The sequence below is a fragment of the Physeter macrocephalus genome, chromosome 19 (assembly GCF_002837175.3).
Source record: "Physeter macrocephalus isolate SW-GA chromosome 19, ASM283717v5, whole genome shotgun sequence".
NCBI lineage: Eukaryota > Metazoa > Chordata > Mammalia > Artiodactyla > Physeteridae > Physeter > Physeter macrocephalus.
Window position 1 is genome coordinate 57,074,213 of NC_041232.1, and position 17,348 is coordinate 57,091,560.

At 38.1% G+C, this 17,348-nt stretch overlaps 1 protein-coding gene across 1 annotated transcript in view; it reads right to left on the reverse strand.

The window, feature by feature from the left end:
- RIT2 (Ras like without CAAX 2) overlaps positions 1-6,569 on the reverse strand; it is a 586,108-nt gene extending 579,539 nt beyond the window's left edge. The window contains 1 exon segment of the mRNA XM_024120486.1: positions 6,467-6,569. Coding sequence (XP_023976254.1) covers positions 6,467-6,569 — 103 coding nt within the window.
- Positions 6,570-17,348: the final 10,779 nt, after the last annotated feature.

Here is a 17,348-nt window from a genome sequence, read left to right on the forward strand (position 1 = left end):
TTATGATTTCTTTCCTTCTGCTAAATTTGGGGTTCTTTTGTTCTTCTTTCTCTAATTGCTTTAGGTGCAAAGTTAGGTTGTTTATACGAGATGTTTCCTGTTTCTTAAGGTATGATTGTATTGCTATCAACTTCCCTCTTAGAACTACTTTTGCTATATCCCATAGGTTTTGGGTCATCATGTCTTCATTGTTATTTGTTTCTCGGTATTTTTTGATTTCCTTTTTGATTTCTTCAATGATCACTTCGTTATTAAGTAATGTATTGTTTAGCCTCCATGTGTTTGTATTTTTTACACATCTTTTCCTGTAATTGATATCTAGTCTCATAGCGTTGTGGTCGGAAAAGATACTTGATACGATTTCAATTTTCTTAAACTTGCCAAGGCTAGATCTGTGACCCAATATATGATCTATCCTGGAGAATGTTCCATGAGCACTTGAGAAAAATGTGTATTCTGGTGTTTTTGGATGGAATGTCCCATAAATATCAAGTGTTCCATGAGCACTTGAGAAGAATGTGTATTCTGTTGTTTTTGGATGGAATGTCCTATAAATATCAATTAAGTCCATCTTGTGTAATGTATCATTTAAAGCTTGTGTTTCCTTATTTATTTTCATTTTGGATGATCTGTCCATTGGTGAAAGTGGGGTGTTAAAGTCCCCTACTATGATTGTGTTACTGTCGATTTCCCCTTTTATGGCTGTTAGTATTTGCCTTATGTATTGAGGTGCTCCTATGTTGGGTGCATAAATATTTACAATTGTTATATCTTCTTCATGGATCGATCCCTTGATCATTATATAGTGTCCTTCTTTGTCTCTTGTTATAGTTTTTACTTTAAAGTCTATTTTGTCTGATATGAGAATTGCTACTCCAGCTTTCTTCTGATTTCCATTTGCATGGAATATCTTTTTCCATCCCCTCACTTTCAGTCTGTATGTGTCCCTAGGTCTGAAGTGGGTCTCTTGTAGACAGCATATATATGGGTCTTGTTTTTGTTTCCATTCAGCCAGTCTGTGTCTTTTGGTGGGAGCATTTAATCCATTTACATTTAAGGTAATTATCGATATGTATGGTTCTATTACCATTTACTGAATTGTTTCGGGTTGTTCTTGTAGGTCTTTTCCTTCTCTTGTGTTTCTTGCCTAGAGAAGTTCCTTTAGCATTTGTTGTAAAGCTGGTTTGGTGGTGCTGAACTCTCTCAGCTTTTGCTTGTCTGTAAAGGTTTTAATTTCTCCATCAAATCTGAATGAGATCCTTGCTGGGTAGAGTAATCTTGGTTGTAGGTTTTTTTCCTTCATCACTTTAAATATGTCCTGCCACTCCCTTCTGGCTTGGAGAGTTTCTGCTGAAAGATCCGATGTTAACCTTATGGGGATTCCTTTGTGTGTTATTTGTTGTTTTTCCCTTGCTGCTTTTAATATGTTTTCTTTGTATTTAATTTTTGACAGTTTGATTATTATGTGTCTTGGCGTGTTTCTCCTTGGGTTTATCCTGTATGGGACTCTCTGTGCTTCCTGGACTTGATTGACTATTTTCTTTCCTATATTAGGGAAGTTTTCAACTATAATCTCTTCAAATATTTTCTCAGTCCCTTTCTTTTTCTCTTCTTCTTCTGGGACCCCTATAATTCGAATGTTGGTGCGTTTAATGTTGTCCCAGAGGTCTCTGAGACTGTCGTCAGTTCTTTTCATTCTTTTTTCTTTTTTCTGCTCTGCAGTAGTTATTTCCACTATTTTATCTTCCAGGTCACTTATCTGTCCTTCTGCCTCAGTTATTCTGCTACTGAGCCCATCTAGAGTATTTTTCATTTCATTTATTGTGTTGCTCATCGTTGCTTGCTTCCTCTTTATTTCTTCTAGGTCCTTGTTAACTGTTTCTTGCAATTTGTCTATTCTATTTCCAAGATTTTGAATCACCTTTACTATCATTATTCTGATTTCTTTTTCAGGTAGACTGCCTATTTCCTCTTCATTTGTTAGGTCTGGTGTGTTTTTATCTTGCTCCTTCATCTGCTGTGTGTTTTTCTGTCTTCTCATTTTGCTTATCTTGCTGTGTTTGGGGTCTCCTTTTTGCAGGCTGCATGTTCGTAGTTCCCGTTGTATTTGGTGGCTGTCCCCAGTGGCTAAGGTTGGTTCAGTGGGTTGAGTAGGTTTCCTGGTTGGGGGGACTAGTGCCTCTGTTCTGGTGGATGAGGCTGGATCTTGTCTTTCTGGTGGGCAGGTCCACGTCTGGTAGTGTGTTTGGGGATGTTGGTAGCCTTATTATGATTTTAGGCAGCCTCTCTGCTAATGGATGGGGCTGTAGACCTGTCTTGTTCTTTGTTGGGCACAGGGTGTCCAGCACTGTTCGTTGCTGGTCCTTGAGTGAAGATGGGACTTGGTGTTTAGATGGAGATCTCTGGGAGATTTTCACCATTTGATATCGCGTGGAGTTGGGAGGTCTCTTGTGGACCAGTGTCCTGAGGTTGGTTCTCCCACCTCAGAGACACAGCCCTGATGCCTGGCTGGAGCACCAACAGCCTTTAATCCACACAGCTCAAAATAAAAGGGAGAAAAAATAAAAGGAAAGAAAAGGAAGGAAGGACGGAAGGAAGGAAGGAAGAAGGAAGGAAGGAAGGAGGGAGGGAGGGAGGGAAGGAAGGAAGAAAGAAAGTAAGGGTGGAAGGAGGAAGGAAGAAAGAGAGAAGACAAAATAAAGTAGGATAAAGTATAGTTATTAAAATAAAAAATAATTATTAAGAAGAAAAATTTCTATTAAAATAAACAACAAAAAACGGGTTGGTCTAACCCTAGGACATATGGTGAAAGCAAAGCTATACAGAAAAATCTCACACAGCAGCACACACATACACACTCACCAAAAGAAAAAAAGGGAAAATAATAGTATATCTTGCTCCCAAAGTCCACCTCCTCAACTTTCGCTGTCTATTCAGGTTTTCCACAGATGCAGGGCACTTCAAGTTGATTGTGGAGCTTTAATCCACTGCTTCTGAGGCTGCTGGGAGAGACCTCCCCCTCTCCTCTTTGTTCGCACAGCTCCTGGGTTCAGCTTTGGACTTGGCCCCGCCTCTGTGTGTAGGTCGTCCGAGGGCATCTGCCCTTCACTCAGACAGGACGGGGTTAAAGAGCAGCTAATTCGGGGGCTCTGGTTCAGGCCGGGGGGAGGGAGGGGCACGGATGCGGTGTGAGCCTGCGGCAGCAGGGGCCAGCGTGACGCCGCACCGGCCTGAGGCGTGCCGCGCATTCTCCTGGGGAATCTGACCCTGGATCCTGGGACCCCGGCAGTGGAGGGCTGCACAAGCTCCCGGGAGGGGCAGTGTGGAGAGTGACCTGTGCTCGCACACAGGCCTCTTGGTGGCAGCAGCAGCAACCCTAGCATCCCACACCGTCTCTGCTGTCCGCGCAGACAGCCGCAGCTCGCACCCGTTTCTATGGATTTGTTTTTGTCAGCCTTTTTTCTTCCCTTTCTTTTCTGTTCTCTTCTCTTGTGATTTGATGACTAACTTTAATGTTGCATTTGGATTTTTTTCTTTTTTGTGTGTGTATCTATTGTAGATTTTCAGTTTGTGGTTACCATGAGATTTTGATATAGCAGTCTCTATATAAACAGGATTATTTAAAGATGCTGTTCTTTTAATTTCAAATGCATTTCCAATATCCTGCATTTGTGCTCTTCTTTTTCTCACAATTGCTGGTATTGATATCCTATTTTTGTGCAGATAATTTTCTACCTTTACTGTATATTTGCCTTTACTGGTGAGCTTTTTCATTCATAATTTTCTTGTTTCAAGTAGTGCCTTTTTCTTTTCTGCTTAGAGAATAGAGAAGAAATTCCTTTAGCATTTGTCGCAAAGCTTGTCTGGTGGTGCTGAATTCTCTTCGCTTTTGCTTTTCTGTAAAGCTTTTGATTTCTCCATCACATCTGAATGAGAACTTTGCTGGGTAGAGTATTTTTTCTTGTAGGATCTTCCCTTTCATCTTTTTAAATACCACTCCTTTCTGGTCTGCAGAGTTCTGCTGAGAACAGCTGATAAATTTATGGGAGTTCCCTTGTAAGTTATTTCTTTATTTTCCCCTGTTGCTTTCAATATTTTTCTTAGTCTTTAATATTTTTTTGTCTTTAATTTTATCAATTTGATTACTTTGTGTATCAGTGTATTCCTCCCTGGGTTTATCCTGCCTGGGACTCTCTGTGCTTCCTGGACTTAGGTGACTGTTACCTTGCCCATGTTAGGGAAGTTTCCAGCTATTATCTCTTCAAATATTTTCTCAGACCCTTTATCTCTCTCTTCTCCTTCTGGGACCCTTAATGCAAATGTTGGTGTGTTTAATGTTGTCCCAGAAATCTCTTAGACTGTGTTCATTTTGCTTCATTCTTTTTTCTTTATTCTGTTCTGCAGCAGAGATTCCCACCATTTTGTCTTCCAGGTCACTTATTCATTCATTCTCCTGCTCAGTTACTGTGCTTTTGAGTCCTTCTAGTGTATTTTTCATTTCAATTATTGTATTGTTTATCTCTGTTTATTTGTTCTTTAGTTCTTCTAGGTCTTTGTTAAACATTTCTTGCATCTTCTCTCTCTGTGCCTCCATGCTTTTCTCTGATATCTTGGATCATCTTCACTATCATTACTCTGAATTCTTTTTCTGATAGATTGCCCGTGTGCACTTCACTTAGTTGCTCTCAGGTTTTATCTTGATCCTTTATCTGGGACATATTACTCTGCCATCTCATTTTGTCTAACTTTCTGTGATTGTGGTTTACGTTCTATAGGCTGCAGAATTGTAGATCTTCTTACTTCTGCTGTCTCTCCTCTTGTGGATGAGGCTGTCTTAGAGGCTTGTGCTGCCTTCCTGGTGAGATAGTCTGGTTCCTGCCCACTGGTGGGTAGAGCTGGATCTTGTCCCTCTGGTGGGTAGGACTGTGCTCAGTAACACTTTAAGTAGCCTCTCTGTTGATGAGTGGGGCTGTGTTCCTGCCCTGTTCATAATTTGGCCTGAGACATTCCAGCACTGGAGCCTACTGTTTGTTAGGTGGTGTTAGGTCTTGGGGAGGAAATGGTTGTCTCCAGGATGGCTCATGACAATGAGTACTCACCAGAACTGCGAATGCCAGTGTCTTTGTCCCTGCAGTGAGTCACAGCACCTCCCCCCCATCTCTGCAGGACACCCTCCAATACTAGCAAGTAGGTAGTTGGCTCAGTATCTTAAGAGGTCACTGCTTTTTTCCCTGAGTCCTGGTGCACAAGGGACCTTATATGCACCCTCCAAGAGTGGAGTTTCTTTTTCCCCCAGTCCTGTGGATTCCTGTGATCAAACCCCACTGGCCTTCAAAGCCAGATTCTCTGGGGGCTCCTCTTCCCATTACCAGACTCCCATGCTGGGAAGCCTGATATGGAGCTTAGGACTTTCACTCCTGTGGGAGAACTTCTGTGATATAATTATTTTTCAGTTTGTGGGTCACCCACCCAGCAGGTATAGGATTTGATTTTATAGTGATTGCACCCCTGCTACTGTCTTGTTGTGGCTTCTTTTTGTCTTTGAGTGTAGGGTATTGCTTTTGGTAGATTCCAGCTTTTTTTTTTTTTTTTTTTTTTTTTGTCAATGGTTGTGCAGCAATTAATTGTCATTTGGATGTTTTTATAAGAAAGTATAAGCTCACGTTCTTCTACTCTGCCATCTTGCCAGCCAATCCCATTTCTTTAATTTGTTATATTCAGCCTTGTAAGCCCCTCCAGAAACCCAACCACTGACAACTTCTTTTTCTTATGTATCAAAAAAAAAATTACCAGTCTTTACCTTCATTAATACCCTGTATTTCTTTATTCTTGCACCTTTCTCTTTTAATTCAGTTAACCATAAAATTTGGTTTGATCACCTTGCATAGGTCCCACAATGAATATAATTTCTTAAACTCCTGTAACTTTCTATAAACGACTTTCCTTTTGATATCTAAAGTCCACACATACTATGTCAGATCACAGATAAGAAAAAGGAGACAGGAAATTCCTAATCAACGAAACAAACACAACAATCAGCGATGATATGTGAGTCTGTGTTTGTATATATATTTCATTGACTATTCATAGCACTTCTTTCTTTATGTGAGCATTTTTGAGATCAGGAGCACATTTTTCTCACACCATGGCTATTTCATAAATAACATATTAATATTTTTTAAAAGACATATAAATTAAGATCAAATGTCACCCAGCAGGAAAACAAAGGAAAAAATGATTTTCTTAAAGTTCTATATGTTGTCACCTGTTGTCTCTCTATTCTCCATCAGCATTCCTTTTACAGTCCTTATGCTTTTAAACATTTTGCCAAATACTTGGTATTTAACAACCACAGCTAACTAACCTCTGGCAGCATCAGGATTGTTGTTTTTGTTGTTGTTATTATTATTATTCACTCTATAGGGTTGCCTCTACAGAGATTCCATCATTTGGTATTAAAGCTCACTGCTTTTACCAACTCTTCCTGCTCCCAGCATTACCTCTGTGTACTCTCTGGCCCTGACTGATGATCTGCTGGAGGAGCAGCTGGCTTCATTTTCTACCTCCATCTTACCAGAGGAATCAGAGGAGAAAAAAGAAGAAAAGTGTTGACCCTCTGGTTATCTGTCCCACCATTCTGCTACTCTGAGTATGTCAGCCATTCTGATTTGGTGCTAAGGCACACAAATTGCCATGTCAGTTGTGTTCTTGATGTTTTTATTTCTCTGGTACACTTATTTCAATATTGGTTAACAGAAAGGAATACATTAAAATGTCCTTTTACCATAAATAAATGAATGGCTTGGCAAATATCAATGGACACAGAGAGGAAAATTTAGCTAGTGAATTGGCTTTAATCTCAATGTTTAATGTATCTTTTCATATTCCTCAAATGGAAGTAAGGAAGATTTTCCCCTATTTACATGGAAGATGAAAAACATAAAGTGCAAGGGGACTTTCCTAGCTACAAAGTCCTCTTTCTCTGCCTCTGCTTTGAAATTCTATATCACTCTACTCTAGTCCCTTCTTCTAAGTTACTAAGGGCCACAAGACATCCTCATTGACAATGGTTGAATTTTGGAGCATTCTAATGTTACAGAGTTTCAGTTTTATTAGTGAACTTTTGTGAATTTGCATACCTCATGTCCTGACCAGTGCACCCAAGAGTCTGAGAGTATGTGTCTATGTCTATTTGAGAGAGAGAAAAGGGGGGGCAGAAGAGAGAGAGAGGGAGAGAGAGAGAGAGAGAGAAGTATCTTCCAGGTGTGTAAATGATTATCGATATGAATCTTTAAGTAACCAAAATCATTACATGACAGATTGCTTTGCTCTTGGGAAAACTATTAAATGATTGACGCTTTGTGTTTCTTCCTCTAACCTACTCTGGCACTTGCCATCCTTTTTTAATGTCACTTGATTCCCTTTGAGTTCTCATCTCCATCAGTGAAGACCCAGGTGTTCAGTGTTTTTTCAGAGACACTCAACTCCTTGAGCAGGATCAAAGTACTCTCCACCTCATCTCTGTCAGCTGCTGCTCACCTTTCCAATCCTTCTTAGGGGACAAAAGGAGAAACTAATTTAACAAGCAATTCCTTCAAACTGAATACATTAACTCTATTTATATAGATATCTTTCTAAACTCCTCTAGGAGCTGCTAAGGCATCCAGTCACTGTAAGTGACATCCTACTTCACTGTAGGGGGAAGTTTGGCACACCCAGAGTTCTTTTCTCACTTCTTCAGTCACTGATTGGCAGAGCTCATGACACCTCTGTCTACAAAGCCATTCTTCTCTTTATTAGAGCATGTAAAATCTTAATTACCATGATTTATTTACATTGCAATTCACCTCACTAAAAAGTGATGACCCTATCTTAATTCATCTTTATCTCTCTAGAATTTATCACAGTACCTGGCATGTGCTAGATGACTAAGACATTCTTGTTAAATGAAGGAATTAATTGCACTGAGTGATTGTCTATTGTCACTATTAATGAAATTAACCTTGAAACTGTATTATTTACTAGTTATACCCTAATGAAAAGATAAATCAAGGAGGGAAGAAACTGCAACTTAGTTGATAATCTCTGAGTAAATTAATGTTTGTCATGTGCATTCTCAGCATGAAATTTAAGACCTTTGTAAACAAGACGATAGCACAATGGCTCATGACAAAAAGTGAACTGGAGACATCAAAGCCAAGGGATTAGCAGAAAAGAGCTAACTTTGTAAATAGGAGACAGAGTTCCATTTGCTTGGTACAGACTTCTCTATCACACTGATCTCCTCATAAGCATATTCAGTAAAATTCACAGTAGGTGTTAATGCCTCTGGTTGTGGAAGGATTCACTTTATTCCAGAAGACTAATTAAGGTTGATTTATCTGAAAAGTGGGATCTTACATGAGATCTAAATAAGCTGTATTCATTCATTTATTCATTCAACATGGATTCATTCATAAAATATGGATTAATTTGCTCATTCTCAAAATCATTTATGCTAATGTGTTAAGGTTTTTAGAAAAATAAAGAAATACACAACATAGCCCATGAGCTCAAAGTGATTATACCCTCTTGTAGGAGAAAGACACCCGCATACCAATCACTGGAATAAGCCAGAATATCTCAGTTAATTGAATAAATGAATGAGCAGAGTCTGATAGGAACACGGGAGAAGGAGAGACTGATTACAAATAGGAAGACAAGGTGAGATGCCAGAAAGGGGTAGTACAGTACCTCAGGCTAGATTTAAAGTAGGAATTCAAATGGAGGAAATTATTAAAAACAGTGGTATTGAAAGTTTAGAGAATAGGGTGCTTGGTGAACTGCAAGTTAATGATATGTGGTTGATGCATAAAAACATAGAAACATAGTCTAAAAGTTGGATTATAGATGAATCACAAAGAACTTTAAATTATTGCATACAGTGTGAATTTCTTTTTTATCTATCTATCTATCTATCTACCTATCATTTATCTAAGCTTTAGCAAAGTCCGGTGTCCAATTTGAAGCAGAACAGTGAATGACATAATTTTCTGATTAAAAGAAAATCTTCTCTAACTGAAGCTACTTTTCTTCTATTAAATTTTGGGGGCTTTCTCAAAATCCTGTGATTTGGAACTAAGTGAAATTTCTATATATTTATCATTTTTGAAGTCACTAATTTGACACTTAGCTTTCTCAACTCCTCTCTATAGCTTGTCAGTATTACAAAAATAAACTATTGTGGAAAGCTAATGGTTTGAAATGATATCTAGCAAAAAGCCTAGAAATAGCATCTCCAAAATTCTAACCAACATCCTTATCAAGATGTAGAAAACAGAGAAACAATTACACTGAAGACAAAGCCAAGGAAAAATCAGGCTAAGTAGAAAAAAAAAAAATCACTGACATTTTTGGATTTGGCTTGATGAAATCAACCAGTCTGCTGTCTTAAAAATCAATATGGAAAATTGTGAAACCTCCTGTAATCTCCCCCCTGGCTTAGAGATGAGGGTGTGAACCAAACATGAAATTGTAAATGGAGTATTCCACTTTCCTACTCCTGTTTTTTGAGATGGTCAGAAGCCCACTTTCCCATCACCATTAATAAAATCTATATATAATTGCAATTCACAGAAAATGGCAGTGTGTCAGGTACATGAGAGGGGCATAGATAGTTAAGTACTGCCCTCTGGAAAGTTAGTCTCAACAAAACCAGAAAAATGAATAGCCCTAGAATGAAGCCATGCTAAATATTTTGGATTACATAAATACTCCTGTTCAGGAAACTAAGAGTGAGGCCCAAGCAGTCTTGTCGAATAAGCTTAGATAGATCTACACATTTGTGGAACAGTAATCAGAAAGGGAGTTTTCTGGAAAAATATGTGGTACAAGTAAAAGAAATGCTATCACAATGACAAAGAGAAAAATCAGATCTATGAAAATCTTCAAATTCTGTAATTTTTGCTCAAAAAAAATTCACAAATTCTTAAGAGTATGCTAGAACATGGCCTCCATAGAAAAGTAGAAAGCTTAAAAAGAGAAAAGTCTTTATACAAAAGTAGTATATATGCTGTATAAAGAGATAGATCTCAGATTAAAGTACAGTGGTAGGAGATACAATATAACAATCATAAAGTGATGCAAGTTACTTTAGTACCAAACACCAGAACTGGCACATAGTGGGTTCTCATTAAATATCAGATCCTGTATGCAATGTCAACAGACAGATAAAAAATAATAGAAAGTAATATTGAAAAATGAAAAGAAACGTGTTTCAATAACGGATTTTAAACCCAAACTGAAGATGGTAAAATCACATTTGACATTATTAAAACTAAAATCAGTGTAGTGGAGGAAAAAGTTAAGATGCAGAGGAAAAGGAAGTTAATGACAATGATGAAAGAAATGGTAGAGATGGAGGACATGGGACTTTCACCCAATTCATTTTTCTTACTATTCCTCTTAGAGAAGTGGAGAATGAATACACTGTGTGTAGTGCTGGATTTGATGCAACACAACAGTTAAATGATAAGGTCAGAAACCAGCTGCTCCAGGAACAGGTGTAGGGCAGGTAAATTTTTTTCTTTTTACAGTTAACTGTTACATGTGTTCCCTGGGGAAGAAATATAAGGAATGACATCTTGAAAAGAAATCAAAACAGAAGCCAGAAGTGGTTAGTCTGAGGAAAGAGTTTGACATCACATCAATACTGTGGAAATAAAGAAATATCAGAAAAAAAAAAAAGAAAAAAAGAAAAAGTACCCAAATCAGACACTGGGGGGATCCAGCCAGGAGAAATTTCCTGAACTGACAAATTCATGTTTAATTAGATGTCTTCACATGTTATATGGGAAATAGCTCTTCCAGAGGCCAACCTTACCTAGAGAGGATCTGATTTCCAGAAAATATGTTATTTATATCAATCCAAATAAGTAATTAATGTGTCAGGTTTTGAGCCCACATGAGAGGTCTTATTTTGCTACTGAGCACAGTTCATTAAGATGCCTTTATTTATATGATCTAAATAAAGATGTACGAAACCTAAAGAGTAAAATGGGAGTCAGTGATGAAAGAGTTTCCAGAGCCTCAGTCCATGTACCTTGTCAAATCAAGAGCCTCTGTTTGCGATGAGAAGAACTTGAAACCAAGCATGACCCTGTGGGAACTTCCTTGGAACATGCTCCCATGTCACTTGCCTCCTTTTTGTAGAAAAAACTTTAGCCTCCAAGGCTTCCCCTGAGTTCTGAAGAGCAAATTTAATCAGAGAAGTGAGAAAATCCAGAAATAAAAGAAACCAGTCAAGGCAAAATAATGAGTTTAGCCATAAAACAAAATCAAGGACCTTTAGTTCCTCCTCAAGGGTTATAGATAATATCCTGAGCCACATCCTTGAGTTGCTTTGCAGATACTAAAATACCCACCAGGCAGAGGAAGTTAACTGCATGCTGACTACCAGCAAATAGACCCCAGAACAGTCAGAACAAGAAGGTTGATGATTGAGATTCCTGAAACATCACCCTGTTACCTCACCATCAACCAATCCGAGAATTGTGCATGAGCTGATCAGGCACCCTGTGACACTTTCCATCACACTATCTTTAAAAACACTTCCCTGAAGGTCATTGGGGAGTTTGGATCTTTTGAGCACAAACTACCCTTTCTACTTGCTTGGCACTATGCAATAAACATTGTACTTTCCTTCACCACAACCTGGTGTCAGTAGATTGTTTGACTTTGCTTCACATTGGGCGAGTGGACTAAAGTTTAATTCAGCAATAAACTTAAGAGCCATTAGAGTCTGCAGCTGTCTTAAGCACCTTGTATCATGTTAATTCTGTGCCTATCAAGAAGAATTCTGGTTTAAATTTGACCTTCCAGGAAGATAATCTGAGTCTTGAACTCCAGAATAGAAAGACTTTGTCAGTCACCTAGACCTAAGTCCCCATCTTAACATCCTCCTCCACATCCCAGATTTGCATTCATGTAGCTTTGTCTCAATACTTCAGAGATTTGGAGCTCAGGTTGAACAAGTTCAGTGTTTTAACACTGTGATTATTGCAAAAAAGTTGATTTATATTGAGTTGAAGTCTTTCTCTTGATATCTTCTACTTATTTTAGTTCTGCTTTTGGAAGTGAGTTGGAAACAGTTTAGTCCCACTTTGATGAGAAAGTCCTTTGCACTCTTTAGCACATTTACTGTGTCCTCTTTTTGCTCTTCTTTCTAGGCACAACACCACAGGTTTCTGTAATGGTTTTGTGATATGGATTAAGGACTTCAGTATCCTACTTACCCTCATATAAAAGGCCTCTTCTAAATTCTTCCTGTTGCTTTATCTTAGAAAATTTATATAATGTCTGTCTGTCCACCCAGATAACTAATATAAATATGATCCTTCTAAAGTGAAGCTGGAAGAAATGATAAAAATCACATGCAATTGTAGTATCCAACAAACTTCCAGTACTGTTCTATGTGGCCCCAAATCCGAACTGCAGTAATTCTTGGGTTTAATTGCTGTTTTATATATGTATGGTACAGCCTCAATTTTTTTCCAAATGTGGATTTGTGCTTAGATGCAGAAATGCCTCGACCAACTTCCTGAAAAGCAGAAGCCGTGAAATATTCACTAGCTGTGCATTTCTTCTTGCTTGCCGATGTACTTAGTACATCTCATAAATACCCCAAAACAGAAGAGGAATATAAAGTGTAGTGGATTTTGGTGGTTAATCTCCAATTGGGAACTCTAAGGAAATAATGTGAGCTAAATGTTAGAAAAATTAAAAGTAAGACAAAGTCCTTATTAAGATTGGTAGGTGTCTCTAAGTACACACATTAAGCCTTTTAAAGGATCAAAAATATTGCTGAGGTATTATTGAATTTACAGAAGAAAGATCAGGATACATAAGGGAAAGGATTACTATTCAAGAAGCCTTCAGTTCTTTGCAATCTCAGAAAGGAATGAGGTTGGCTAAGAACTGAGGCAGAAATGTCAGTAGATATCTGATATATGCTTAAAATAGAGAGTAAGATTCTTCCAACTTGAAGCCCAGCTGGGCTTTTTTTACAGACAGGAGTTCTCTGAAACTTAGATTTTTCAAACAAGAAAAGGATCAGTTGAAAATAACATATCTAAGTCATTCTTAGCAATGAACAAGCTTAACAGAAATAGTCTTATGAAGATTCTAAAACTAATAAAAAGAAGACTTAGAGCTGCAGGAGTGTTGAGAGTTTGTCCCAGCAAAATTTGCCACTTAATTAGGGACCCCCACAGGTGGTCCTGCTGTTTCTGCTTGAATCCCTTCAGTGACAGCAAACCTAGTCTTCAGCATGAATGCAAGGTGCCAGTGATAGCTCAGTTAGGGACCTAGAACCAAAAGACATGATTTAATTCTTAACTCTGCCATTTATTGCAAGGATGAAGCATTATGCTTTAGAATTTCCATATATATATATATATATATGTAAATAGAAATAGCATCCACCACAGACTATTAAAATATAGCTGTGTTTTGTTTATTACAAAATGTAAAACAAACATATGGTATATGGTTCTTTCATTATTAGTTCTTTTTGAGGACTATAATATATTGAAGTAAAATTGGTTTCTTTGTAATTTCTTCCCATTTGCTTTGGTTTTACTGTGTGCAACAGCAGGGAGCAAATACATCCTTCTCAAAAATAAATGGTCACATGTTTGGAGGTAGTTATTTTTCTCCAGATTAGATTTGCCTTTTGGAGGCAAGTACCCTGTTACTACTAGTGTTTCTCTTGACAGACACACTCTCTATTATACTACTTACCTTCGCTGGGCATATCTTATCCAGTTTCTCAGAGTTGCTCTTATAATGGTGGGCTAAAAATTAGCATAACACTTCCAGTATCACTGAGCACTTCTGGATACAATGAGATGACTCAGAACCAGGATTCTATGCTTTTATTTAGGCATCTTTAGCTGTGCACTGGTAAAAATATAATTTTTTTCTTTGCATATGCATGTTCATTCAAATCCTCCCTTTACTGTTTATTTTGTGACGGTTACTGATTTCACTAAAGGGATGGCCAAACATTTAAATATGGAGCTTATTCCTTTGAAACCCTAATGGCACCTGGCATAGTGCTTGGCTCATATATTAAACTGAGTTAAATTAAACTGTACTTGAAACTTCAACAGACCGCAACCTAGTTAATGTCCCAGCACCCTCCTAGAGTTATTTATTTGAATATTCTTCTCACACAAGGTAAGAACACTTGAATCACAGGAAAGAAGAAAAGGGGATGGGGGCTGGCAAAGATCACCTGCCTCCAATGCAATTAACCTGTGTTCAATGAAAGCCTGCACTTAGAATATTCAGTGTAATATTCATGTGTAATCCACACAATAATATTTCCATTGCATCACATGAAAGCTTAGGACATGCTGGCCTCTCTTTAAGAAATGAACACACCTCAGTAAAAACTTGCTAATACATTAGCAAATTATTGTTCCCTTTAACAAGTCCACCTTGCAAAGTGTTCCTTAATAGCATCCCAGTCTCCCAATACATTTGTCTCCAACCATTTGATTGAGAAGCCATGGGGAATGAGGAGAAGGGGAAGTGAAACTTAAAGCTAAAGTGTTTGGAGCCACTCCTAATTGAAGGTCAATCAGAAAAATATTGAGTATCTGGTAATGAAGATATAAATCAGAAGCAAGCGAGAGTTGAACTTGAAAAGGCTGTGTCCTCACAGCGCGCTGCAGGAGACACTGATTACATTGGATGGACTTGCCCAGCCCCCATCCTGCCCCACCAATGAACAGGGCTGCTCCTCAAAAGTTACAAAAGACTGAGTGTATCTTGGGCAGTTAGCCTGCCCTTCTTTATCAACAAGAGTTTCTTTTGTTCTATCCTCTGTAAATACATTACATGACTTATAGCCTTCTTTCTCATATTTTTCTTTCCTTCTTTTATTTTCCTCTCAGCATTGTTAATACTCCAAATTGTGAGCAATTTCTATTCTCCCACATTTTAAAGCTATTTTAGGAAGATATTTAAACCTGTGGTAGCAGAAATGCTGACATTTTATTAGATCAGAGGAGTGTTTTTAGACAGTTGAAGACTTTTTTGTCACACCCTTTAAATTTGGAGATGGAGTTTCACAGAGGAAGGTGTGATTAGGTCAGCTATGAGATAAACAAGAAATAACCTCAGCTGCTTCCTTGTATCTGCAATGGTAAGAAAAGCACTTAGAATTTCTGCCTCCGTGGTGCCTTAGGCTGCCGTTGCAACTAAGGGAATATGTGGTTTTCTGAGGTAAAATGTCAGGTTGACTTCTCTGGATTGTGATTTTGAGATTAATAACTGCCCCCACCCCAAGGAGCTCCACTGGAGAGAATCTTGAAGTTATGAATGTTTTCTTCAAATTGGGAAACTGGGCCTCTTAGAGCAAGAAGTCTTGACTCCAAGCTGTCTGTATAAAACAACAACAAAAAATAGCCCGTCACTTCCAGCTGATGACACACTGCTGGGGAGGAAGATTTAGCACCAAAAAGTGTTTACGTTTTCAGCTGAGAACAGTTGACTTTCACAAAATGACCCAAATCGACATGCTACTCTCCAATATCCTATATTTTAAAAAGAAGGAAATAAATCAGTTATACATGCAAACAGGCCTAATGGAGTTCTCCTTCCCTGTCATTTTTCTTTGTAAATAAAAGTATTAGTTCTTTATACAATAAAAGTTAAAATAATAAAAGTTATACTTGTTCACAGTTTACAGATTCTAATAAGCCCAGAAAGGCCAGGATAAAAATTAAAACTTAAACAAAAACTTAAATTTTGTAGAGGAACTGGGAATCAATAACACTAGATATGACGGAAGTAAACTGACAACCAGGTTGGAAAAATCCACTTCGCACTTCCTGTCAGCATATGCCACAGGTGAATGATCTTATTTTAGTTTAAATGCTTCATTTCCATTTCCAAAACACAAGTTGATATAACCCACATTTTAACTTGGATAGAAAATAGGAAATTTTGAATAGAAAATAAGAAAAAATTTACTGTGATGTACAAAGTATGCCAAATTTTGATTACCAATTTGCAGATGAAAAATAATTCAGGTACTTTTTCTGATTATATTTCAAAACCATCTCTATTAAAGACATTTCTTAAACACTTTGAATGTGTACAGCATGTTTTTTCTGTGATATTGCTTTAGATATCAACTTCTGTCTCGATCCACTCATATAATGAGTTTGCATAAATTACTTAGGGCTATCTATTAGCTGAGATTGCATGGGGATCTTGTGTAAATTGGTCTTACAATATAAGCACAGTATATGGTCAACTTTATGATGAATTTGAGAATACTAGGAAGAGAATCTGACTTTCAAATGTACCTAAATGTGAGTTTGCTCTTGGTGACTTCCAGAGGCCAGGGATGGTTTGGAAACTGAAGGATGGCCCAGTTCGCAAAGGCGGAGGAGGTGAAAAGACACCCAGACCAATTGAACTGCACCATCTAAACACATTATTGTAGACAAACTACAGCTAATGAGAAAATATCAAATCAAACTATTGTAGCTTTCTGAAGACTATGGATTCTCTGATGATGCCCTTTGCATTTTTTTTTTTTTTTTTTCTTTGCGGTACGCGGGCCTCTCACTGTTGTGGCCTCTCCCGTTGCGGGGCACAGGCTCCGGACGCGCAGGCTCAGCGGCCGTGGCTCACGGGCCCAGCCGCTCCGCGGCATGTGGGATCTTCCCGGACCGGGGCACGAACCCGTGTCCCCTGCATTGGCAGGCGGACTCCCAACCACTGCGCCACCAGGGAAGCCCGATGCCCTTTGCATTTTGATCATCGCTCTCCCTTCCCTGACTCTTCAGTCTTTAGAAAAAGGCATGCTATAAAGAACATGAATGCCAAGGTGAAGAAGCTGGATCCATTCACATGCCAGTTCTAGAGTGGAAGTGAGTTTCCTGCATGCTGAAGTGTAGTTCAGAGGGACATGGCGCAGGCAGGCCCTGGAAACTACTTATCAGGTGTGTAAGTGCTTATGTTTCCTTCTTTTTTTTAATAATGAAGCATTCCTCCCTCCAATCTAATTTTATTAAGTGCATTGTACTTGTGCCTTGTTTGATATTTAATATAAAATATCATGACTGATCAATGTAAATGGGAACGGGAACAAGCTAGTTTTTTTTTTCATAGCATAAAGTGTCTTTATTAATTATTTCAGGAGTAAGAAACATTGCTTTTAATGACAATCCAGTTTTTTTTTTTGTTCTTGTGTTTTTTTTTTAACATCTTTATTGGAGTATAGTTGCTTTACAATGGTGTGTTAGTTTCTGCTTTATAACAAAGTGAATCAGTTATACATATACATATGT